This window comes from Ananas comosus, linkage group 10 (genome assembly GCF_001540865.1).
Source record: "Ananas comosus cultivar F153 linkage group 10, ASM154086v1, whole genome shotgun sequence".
Taxonomy (NCBI): Eukaryota; Viridiplantae; Streptophyta; class Magnoliopsida; order Poales; family Bromeliaceae; genus Ananas; species Ananas comosus.
The window spans coordinates 11,487,787-11,497,686 of record NC_033630.1 but is presented as its reverse complement, the minus strand read 5'-3'; the positions used below and the strand labels follow the sequence as shown (position 1 = coordinate 11,497,686).

Genomic DNA, 9,900 nt, shown 5'->3' with positions numbered 1-9,900 from the left:
CTAAGTTCATTACCTAAAGAAATAAACGAAGCGGGTGGCATGATACCTTTCTCTAAAAAAAAAAGTGATGAGCAGTTAATTAGACCGTCACTCTAGCTTCATATATAAAAAGAGGGGGAGAGAGAGAGGCTAAATCGACGATCTACATTATTAAACATAAACTATTTGAACTTTATAAGCAAGAAATTTCGCTTTTCCACCGTCATCCGTTTAGTGATCAAGTGGTCTCAAATTGATCTTATATTAGCCAATTGAATGATAGGCACATAATGTCTGAAAATCGTAAAATTTAGATACAAAAAAAATTAAAATAATCTAAATAAAGTTTAACAGTGCCGATCATCATCGATTCGAATACACTATTATTCTCAAAACTGTTGGCTTACATGGGCCAGCATCCTGTCTTATGGCGGGAGGTCATGTTGGGCCGAGTCACGTTCGAAATGGCGTGAAGGTGGGTGGGCCGAGTCGTATTCGAAGTGGCGTGAGGCCGGGACCGCCGGGTGGGTCGAGTCACAATTGAGACTCGTGGGCGCTGCATCTGTACGCTTTAAGTAAATTGGTTGCGTATTTCTAGCAGTTCGAGCTTTTGTTTTTAATGGTTAGCGCCAACGACCCGACAAAAACTGGCCCGAAAGGTATTTGAGTTTTATTCTATGCATGCATTATACATCCGGTGCACGGAATAATTTATCTACTTTGGTGATACTCCACCCATTTATTTTTTTTTTATTTTCACTCTTATTTATTTATTTTGGCCCCATTTCATGAAACCATCTTTGACCATCGTACTCTCTCTCTCTCTTCTTTCTCTCTCTTCACCTTCTTCTATAAGATTTTCCGGACTATGTTCTCTTGTATGATTCCTCTCCCTTAATCAAAGTAGAGCGATAGAGATAGAGAGAGAGAGAGAGAGAAAAAGAGGAAAAAAGAGGAAAAAAAGAAAAAAAAAGGGGAAATTTGAGAGAAAAGAGTTGAAAAGGCGACGCCTTTAATCGATTTCGACGGTCAGGATCACCTCATCTGGGGATCGTACGGCGGAGACGGCCACTTTGTCGGCTTTTCCCCTACGTGGGTAATTAATTATTTCCATTGGAATTTTATTCATGATGAGTACTAAATACCCTTTTTTTTACCTCCATTTTTGTCCGAATCTTCAATTGGGTCCATTTATTTCTATGTAATTTGATCAATTAATTAGCTTATGTTTGTTTTTTGATTCTATTTCACATTTCGTGCGCGTAAAGATTCCTCCTTTTTCCCATTTTAAAGAGGATTTTTTAATGTTTTAAATGGTTTTGTTTTGAGTTTTTGGGTGAAACCCAGGTGTATATGAGATGGTTCCCAAATCAAGTACTTGTTGTTTCTTTGTTGATTCCATTTTTCACGTTTTGTTCTTGTAAAAATTCCATCTTTTTTTTTTCCCAATTTGAAAGGGAATTATTTTTCTATTTTTGTGCTTTGAATGGTTTTGTTTTGATATTTTGGGTGAACCCAGATTCATATTTTGTGCATTTATTTATAGGTATACGTTATGATCCCTTAATTACCATTATAAGGTTTTGTGTTTTAGATTCCATTTCACACTTTATTCTTCTTCTCATGATTCTTTTGTTTTCATATTAAAGAGAATTTCTTGTGTTCTTTTTATATTAGATTTGTTTTGATTTCTTGGGTAGTGAACCCAGATTATCTTTTTCTTGGTTCTATCACAATTTTCTTTTTCTTTTTTTTTCTTTTTTTGTTTTGTTTTGTTTCCTGTTGATCTCTTTTGAATGGGTTGTATAGTTTCTTGGTTTAGAGGGGATGATGATTTAGTTATAGTTTGGTTAATTTTTAGGAGATTCATGTGTATAAATAAATATTTCTTTCTTTACTTCTATCATTTTATGTATATTGTGGGTTCATTTTTTTCTTTTTCTTTTTTTCATTTTGATTTGAGGTCCAATTTTTTTTTTCTTGGTAAAGAAATAATAATAATCCATTGTTTATGCTCTGTCCTTTTGTTGGTTTGATTAATATTTAAGTATATCTTTTGAACTTTGTGTGTGTGTGTGTGTGTGTATTTCAGTAAATGCTTATAATTTTTTTTTTTTTTTTTTTTTTTTTTTTTTTTTTTTTTTTGCATGTGTAGTAAAAGTTTAATTATGTTAATTGAAGCCCTATTTTGTTGCTAATTTTTGAATAAATCATATAAGATTTGATCTACTTCTACTTTTAGTAGTGAATTTTCATGAATTTTAATGGATCTTTTTGTTTTTGATTTCCTGGGTACACCTAAATTTCCTTTAATTTTAAGTTCTTTTCCTTAAAGAGCCACTTTTAATAGGTTTGTTAAGTAATAATCATTGATGTATTTTGTTAACTTATAATTTCAATTACAAAATTTCAGATTAATTTTGGGTGATCTTATTCAAATGGCTTGTTTAATGTTCGTAATTTGACTGAGAATTTTTCATTGAAGTGTTTATATTCATCAAGGTTACTGTTTTATTTAATTTTCCTTTCTATTTTTCAAGGAAATTAATGATGTGTGTATCATTCTTTTTGATATCGATCGATCGAGTCTTAAAGCTCCAGCCTTTCATTTTTGGCCTGTTGCACTCATGAAACATTCTTTCACAATATCTTTTGAATTCATCTGCAGTAAAATTTACATGATGTTAATCCATGTCTTATTCATTAATAACCGATTATGCTTCATACAATTTACTTGGATTTGTATCTTGAGTTGTTATTATCTGAGTGAATCAAACGAGGTCGTTTTAATCACCTCTTTTAGTTCTAAATCATATAATTTTACAAAAAGTGCAATGATTTTTTGTTCTTCATCGTAAGTTACCACTGAATTTTCAGTGTGAAACATTTTTCTTTTCCGTGCACTAACATGCGGATTGCTGTCGCTCGTTGTAATTCCCGATCGGGTTCTCTTTTTTGTCCTTTTTATTTTGAGCTCTATTATGGCAGAGGTTCTCTACTAAATAAGTTTCCAGGACCACATTCACATGATATTGCTGTAACTTTACATGTTCTGTCCCTGACCACATTACAGATATTGTGATTTTGTGTTCACTACAAGCTATATTTTCGAACTGAAACGTATCTCTGCCGCTTCCAGTGAGCCGCTGAACGTCGATGGTCTCATGGCGGTCAACGGCCAGATGAAATCACGGAGAAGGGAGTATGCGAATTCGCAAGAGGATAACGACGTGAAGTTGCTGAGTTATTTTGGTGAAGTTGATCCGTGGACGGCATGGGCATACAAGCCTCGCACTATCTCTCTGCTACTACTCGGCACTTGCCTTTTAATGTGAGCTTAACTACGCTAATGAAATTCATGGAGTTATTTTGATTCAATTAAGATAGGCATAAATTTATAAGATTTAGGAGTAAAATACGGTAATTTAACATTGGTAGATTACTTTTTTCGGTATCTTGAATTTGGATCTTAGCATTATCTCTGTTTTCAGTTGGGCAAGTGGTGTTCTTAATCCGGAAAGCAGCGCTGATACCGATCGTGTTACATCTGTGAAGAGGTATGACGGCAGCTCGATTCGCAAATTTCGACTCTTTTATTTACAGTTTGTGACAGGTTTAGTCCTTGAAAGTTTTGCCCGAATTTCGTTTTTCATCCTCGGAGTCCCAATTGCAACAATTTAGTATCCGAAGTTTCTCCCCGGTTTCATTTCATCCTCGACTTCAAATTTAGGGACTAAATTGTTTCAAATGAAATACAAATGAGATACATGCATCAAAATTCTTCGCTTCTTTTGCTTGTTTCTTTACCTTAGGGATTTACTTACTACTTCCTTAGCTGTTGTTGTTATTACGTGCAGGGGCGTGTGGGCGATGATCGCGGTTTTTCTAGCTTACTCTTTGCTCCAAGCTCCTTCCACGTAAGTTGCCATTCTCTTTCTGATTTCGACGATTCTCTCATGTTTCAAGTAAAATTCAACGACAACACTTATTCGTATGAAGTGATTAGTTCAATATGAACATAGATGTATATGATGCCACCAATTATTCAAGCATCAAATGTGTAAAGCTGGAATATGTAAGTTTCGACAGCGAAAAAGTTAAACAGAAATATTTGTAGTATCGGACTACTATTTTTCACCAGTAATGGCTGTATAAACCTGACCGATCGCTGGCAATTCCGTCCGTACTTTGGTGTTTCAGAGTACTTATTAGGCCGCATCCTGCGATTTGGCGCTTGGTTCATGGGATGGCTGTTGTTTACCTTGTTGCCCTCACCTTTTTGCTTTTTCAGGTTTGTCTTCATAATCTTTTTTTTTTTTCCTTTTTTTTAAGTTAGCTTGGTTTAAGACGGTCGGAATTGTTCCATTTGGTAATTTGAATGCCAACGACGCGGCATTCATCAAAGAAATAAGAAGGTATAATTGTTCTTGCTTTCTCCGTGCCTATTTGGCCTTACTTCTGGATTAGCTTCTCTAATTTGAAAAGTAACAGCCAAACGTTTTACAAATGTTAAGCTTCTGCTATGGGACAAAGCTGAACTGAGCTTTTGTGCTCCAAAAAAGTAGAAGTTCCAATTCGAAGCTATTGCTTTTGTTACAGTTGGAACATTTGTTGATCGATGGAATTTGCAGGAGAAGCCGTGCTTTTTAAACAACTCTTCTTAAACAACACTTATGTCAGGCCCTTAACCGAATCTTGCTTTTCTCTTTCCTCCCACGGAAGGACACTCGTGATGTAAATGATCGATTTCTTTTTCTTTTCGTTCCAGAACCGTGATGATGCGCGACAATTCATGAAGTATCTCCACCCTGATCTTGGTGTTGGTAATTAGTCTCTCTTAATTTTTTTTATCTTCTATTTTTGTGAAATTAAGTAACTTCACTTCAGTAGGTGAAGAAATTTAAGCTTCTTCGTTGTTAACATTCGAACAGAGCTGCCTGAAAGATCGTATGGAGCGGATTGCCGTATTTATGTCCCTGAGAATCCAAAAAACAGGTTCAAAAATGTCTACGTATGATGTCTTCACCAACCCATTTCCATTTCCGTCTTTCTAATTTTAGTTTCTTCGAAAGTTTAACAAATATGATTTTTTTTTCCCTTTTTTGAACTGAAAATATATAAAAAATCAAATTTTTGCGAGATATAAACAGATATCTTTGCAGGGGTACGTATGCAAATTACTCTTTGTGATATTTCAAGTTACTGATTTTGACTTTTAGGTTTTCTAGGAGACGCTATTCGATGAGTTTGTGCTCGCTCATATTTTTGGCTGGTGGGGAAAAGCTATAATGATACGAAATCAACCCCTTCTGTGGGTGTTGTCGATAGGGTTTGAATTAATGGAGGTAAACGTCTTTTCTTAATGAGTTTTCTCTTCTTTTTTTTTTTTTTTTTTTTTTAAAGCTTTTCATTTCTTAAAGTTTGTTCTCTTTTAACTTTTACAGCTTACTTTCCGTCATATGTTGCCGAATTTTAATGAGTGCTGGTGGGATAGTATAATTCTCGACATTCTGATCTGCAATTGGTTCGGTAAGATCCTACCATTGTTTTTACGTCATTTGTTCTTTTCTAGGGTTAAAATGCAGCGGAGTTGTTTATGAAAATTGCGAATTCGCAAGACCAACATTTTTATGCCATTAATCTAGCGAAAAGTGAGGGATATTGCCCGACAGAACGCAGACGAGGGCACGAAGTGGTTAAATCTTAGTTTACGAGGGTATTGTTTCCTTAAATATTATATCGAGTCATTAATTTATGAGTCGAGTACTCAAAATAGCGCAATATTGGTTACTTGTTTGTGCTTTATCCGGTTACGAAATTAATCGTCTGCTGTATATCTCAGGCATATGGGCTGGAATGCATACCGTGAGGTACTTTGACGGAAAGACGTATGAGTGGGTTGGTATAAGTCGGCAACCGAATATCATGGGTAAGGTAATGTTCGGTTCCGTTCTTTCAATTTCTCAAAGCACCTTGTGTTCGAGATTCAACGCGGATGATATCTATGTCTTGAATTATTATTATTATTATTATTATTATTATTTTTTGAGAGATAGGTAGCACGCTACCCGCTTCGTTTATTTCATTTAGAAATAAACTTATCTGGAAATATGAATCAACTAGGATTCGAACTTGGAACCTCGGGTACCAACCACCAATCCCTTTGCCACTTGCTTTAGGAACGGTCGGTCTGTGTCTTGAATTATTGTTGAAGACTAATGGGGTGTCTTTTGGCCTAGCTTTTAGGAAGTGATTTTAGGGCCAAAAAAGTGACTTTTCCTTCAATTTTTTTTTTTTTTTGTAAAATCTGATTGTGATTTTTTAGAATCAGATGTATAATTTTAGACCCCCTAAACTTAGAAGCAGCTAAAACCTGCTTTTTAAAAAATCTTATCCTGATTTCTCAAATTTCAAATTTAAATTTGGATTTTGGATTCAAAATTTAAATTCAAATTCAGATTTTAAATTCAAAATTGATAAAATTCAAATTTTAAGTTTAGATTTTGAACTTCAAATTTTGAAATTTTTATTTTCAAAATTTTAAAATTTAAATTTTGAAAACCATTTTAGAAAATTTTCCAAATAACTTTACAAAATCACTTTAGAAAAATCACTTTCCTGCCAAACTCGACTAAAATCACTTCTGAAAAATCGTTTTCCTGCTAAATTTGGCCAAAATCACTTCAGAAAAATCACTTTCCTGCCAGATTCAGCCAATCGTTCTATACCTTTTAACTAAAAATAATTCTGCATATTAAAATCACTTAAGTAGAAATCAGTTCTACAAAAGTTAGGCCAAACATGCCCAAAATCCACCCAGTTGATGCTATTGCTTTATTGGGACGTGGTTACGGGAATGATGGTTTAGGTTATAATATCGGAAGTTTTTGTTTGAATATTTTGACGAAGTTGCAAGAATCACAGATAAAAATGTGTCGAGACCCGCTCAACTATCGGCCGTATAAGCTTCAGATCTTTGTTTTTCTTTTTGCGCCCCGTCAACTTTTATTAATTTTGATTCTTTTGAGTTGTTTTTGTTAAAGCTAATTACTCCATGACTTGTCCGCACGTCAAGTGTTAACGGAATCCATAGTGTAGTTACCGAATAGTTGGGGGTTTAGCTGAGGTAGTAATTCGAATCGATTCTGAACTTGCAAAAGCTACAGTTATAAAATTTAGGGGTGGAGATCGGTTGATTGTGTTCCATTTAACTCGACTTTAATGCATATATTATATATTATTCTTTTTTGCTTTTTTATTTTTCCGTAGGTGAAAAGAACATTAGGCCAATTTACGCCTGCGAGGTGGGACAAAGACGAGTGGCACCCTCTCCTCGGGCCGTGGAGATTCGTCCAAGTGCTGAGCCTCTGCATCGTGTTTATGACCGTGGAGCTCAACACTTTCTTCCTCAAGTTTTGTCTCTGGATCCCGCCGCGAAACCCCTTGATCATCTACCGATTGGTTCTCTGGTGGCTCATCGCAATCCCGACGATCCGCGAGTATAACACCTACTTGCAAGACAGGTGAATCCCTTTCTTACGGCATATTGTGCATACAAAATTGGGTCTTGAGTTTCTTGCGACGTAGGAAAGGAAAATTAATATCTTAACTCATGAGCACATTTCGTCGAATATGCTTAAACTTTTTCTTTCTTGCTGTAAATTGAAGTTTGATCCCTATTTGAGTTACGACCTCGAAAGTTTCAATTTCCTGTTAAGTTTGTTTCGGATAATTATTTGTTCTTCGATAATTAGGGCCTGTTTAGTAATTGGTGTTGAGGCCTCATGCGGAGATATGCTTCTGCGACTTTATATTACGTACGGAAACAAACATAATATTTTTCTATCGTACTTTTCCACGGCACGTAACACAATCTCTCCGCAATCCCAAACAGGGCCTTAGTCAATCACGAATTCCGTCCTACGTTCTCGTACTTTCAATCTTAACTATTTAGTATCTGAAGTTCGTTCCAATCAACGGAGAACACCATCTAAGACGAACTAATTTTTCAGAAACTAAGTTGTTAAAATTGCAGGATGAAATCGGGGGTTGAACACCGAGGACTAATTTTTATTTTTTATTTTTTCATGAAACATAATTAATGATAGCAGGAAACCTGTGAAGAAGGTAGGAGCATTCTGTTGGCTTTCGCTGGCGATATGCATAGTCGAGCTTCTCATTTGTATCAAATTTGGCCATGGTGAGGAGTTTAATTTCTTCGTCGACCTATGTTTTTTTTTTTGTTTCTTGTTTTCTTTAATTAGGGCTAAAAAATGTGCTTCTCTAACAGGTCTGTTTCCGAATCCGATGCCTAAATGGCTCGTAATGCTTTGGACGTCGGTGGGCTCAGTCCTTTCAATTTTCCTGCTCGTTTGGACGTGGCAAAATCATCGATCGATGGTGAGAAAAAGGTTATAATAAACCATCATGAACCGCGCCGTTACTGATTCTTTTCTCTTACTTCCTCTCCTTAAAAACTTAGTTGTGTAAATATTCATTACCTTTAAATTCTGTAAATGCTTCATCCATTGCTTAGGATTGTTTGTTTTCGTCCTCAGCTTTAGGTTCTTATGGGGGAAATATCCTTTCGATCGCGCATTCTTATTGTTTTTCATAGGTTTTTATTGTTTCTGAAACAATTAGCTGATCCAATGTTGATTTTTCTTTTTTCTGTTTTAGTAACAAATGAACAAGTTCCTTTTATTTGATCTGATAAATGCCGTCGTGATCGACTTCCGTCGTGAGTAAATTGAAATTCTGAGCTTTTTTTTTTTTTTCATTTTTTTCGAAGTTTCGTGTGTTTTCAGGAATTGGAACATGAAATGAAGTAATTTTTTTTTTTTTTTNTTATTCCCTCTACATTGAAGGATTGCAAGTGGTAAAGATTTTTTTTTTTTTTTTTTTTTTTTTTTTTTTCTTTTCCAATTTGGGTTTGGATATTGGAACCAAGGATTTAAGTGCCGTGGCACGGGACCGTGCCGGAAACTTGCCGGCACGGTACGGCACGGTGCTTACCAAGCCGTGCCGATGCGTGCCGGTCAAAAAAATTCTTATGTGCCGACACATAATAGCATGAAATATTTATTTTCTGTAGCAACAAAATATTCTAACTATTTTTTATGTCTTTTTATCATATATTTTCAACTTTATTGAGGAAATTACTTATTAATTTAAAGAATAGAGGGTTTTGAGCTGTGTCATCGGCACGGGGTCTATATCGTGCCGGTATCTTGTTGGCACGGTACGGCACGGTGGATACGGCCCGTGCCGACGGGTACTTAAAACCTTGCTTGGAACTATAACTCTTTTAGTCCATGGGCTTTTCAAATTTCTTTGTTTCTGAGTTCATTCATCTTTTTTGTTAATGTGATTGATTGTTTTTTATGTGTCTTACAGATGAATTTGATCTCTCCCTTTTTTATTTTTTATTTTTTTATTTTTTTTGGGCTAAAATGCAGAAAACTCTATTGTAAATACCCGCTTTTTTATTTTTCCTCCCGAATTTTTAAAGACCTATATTGTCCCATTAAAATTTCAGAAATATTTTCAGGAGGGTACAATGTTAATCGAAAGGGCAAAATAATTAAATTATTCTTCTTCTATAAAAAAAATAATTTGTTAATATATTTCTGTCATTTTGAAGGGTATTTTTGGTATAAATTATAAAACATAGGTGGAATAATGATGGAATCTGGACGGAGGGGCTAGATGTAATAATTTGAAATGTTGAGGGGATAATATGTAGGTCTTTGAAAGTTAGGGAGAAAAGTGGAAATATAAGGAGTTTTTGTAATTTAGCCTCTTTTTTCTTTTTTTTGATGAATTGGATCTGTAAATTTCCTTTTCTCTTTGTCCATGTGCTTTTTTCAGATTTCTTGTTTGTGGGCAAGTTATTGTTAATTGCTTTTATGTGTCTTTGAG

The 9,900-nt window shown here is 35.0% G+C and overlaps 1 protein-coding gene across 11 annotated transcripts; it reads left to right on the top strand.

Moving 5' to 3' along the window:
* Positions 784–8,728, top strand: LOC109715937 (CDP-diacylglycerol--serine O-phosphatidyltransferase 1). 11 transcript variants are annotated; one of them, XM_020241166.1, is made up of 13 exons: positions 784–1,071; positions 3,119–3,310; positions 3,471–3,536; positions 3,837–3,896; positions 4,180–4,270; positions 4,748–4,802; positions 4,911–4,990; positions 5,208–5,324; positions 5,424–5,508; positions 5,822–5,913; positions 7,249–7,502; positions 8,088–8,179; positions 8,270–8,728. In XM_020241166.1, exons 2-13 carry the CDS (start codon positions 3,144–3,146, stop codon positions 8,395–8,397), a joined length of 1,287 nt encoding a protein of 428 aa, XP_020096755.1. In that variant the 5' UTR covers positions 784–1,071; positions 3,119–3,143; the 3' UTR covers positions 8,398–8,728. The 11 variants fall into 11 exon arrangements, 10 of the variants coding, with proteins under 10 accessions (XP_020096755.1, XP_020096753.1, XP_020096760.1 ...); XM_020241164.1 differs by having other exon boundaries at positions 784–1,075; XM_020241171.1 differs by having other exon boundaries at positions 965–1,071; positions 3,053–3,310.

Bases quoted from the DNA above. Each gene is read 5' to 3' on its own strand.
- LOC109715937 (XM_020241161.1), top strand. The intron at 4,803-4,910 runs GTAATTAGTCTC...ACATTCGAACAG, and splicing joins CCACCCTGATCTTGGTGTTG to AGCTGCCTGAAAGATCGTAT. The intron at 5,914-7,248 runs GTAATGTTCGGT...ATTTTTCCGTAG, and splicing joins AACCGAATATCATGGGTAAG to GTGAAAAGAACATTAGGCCA.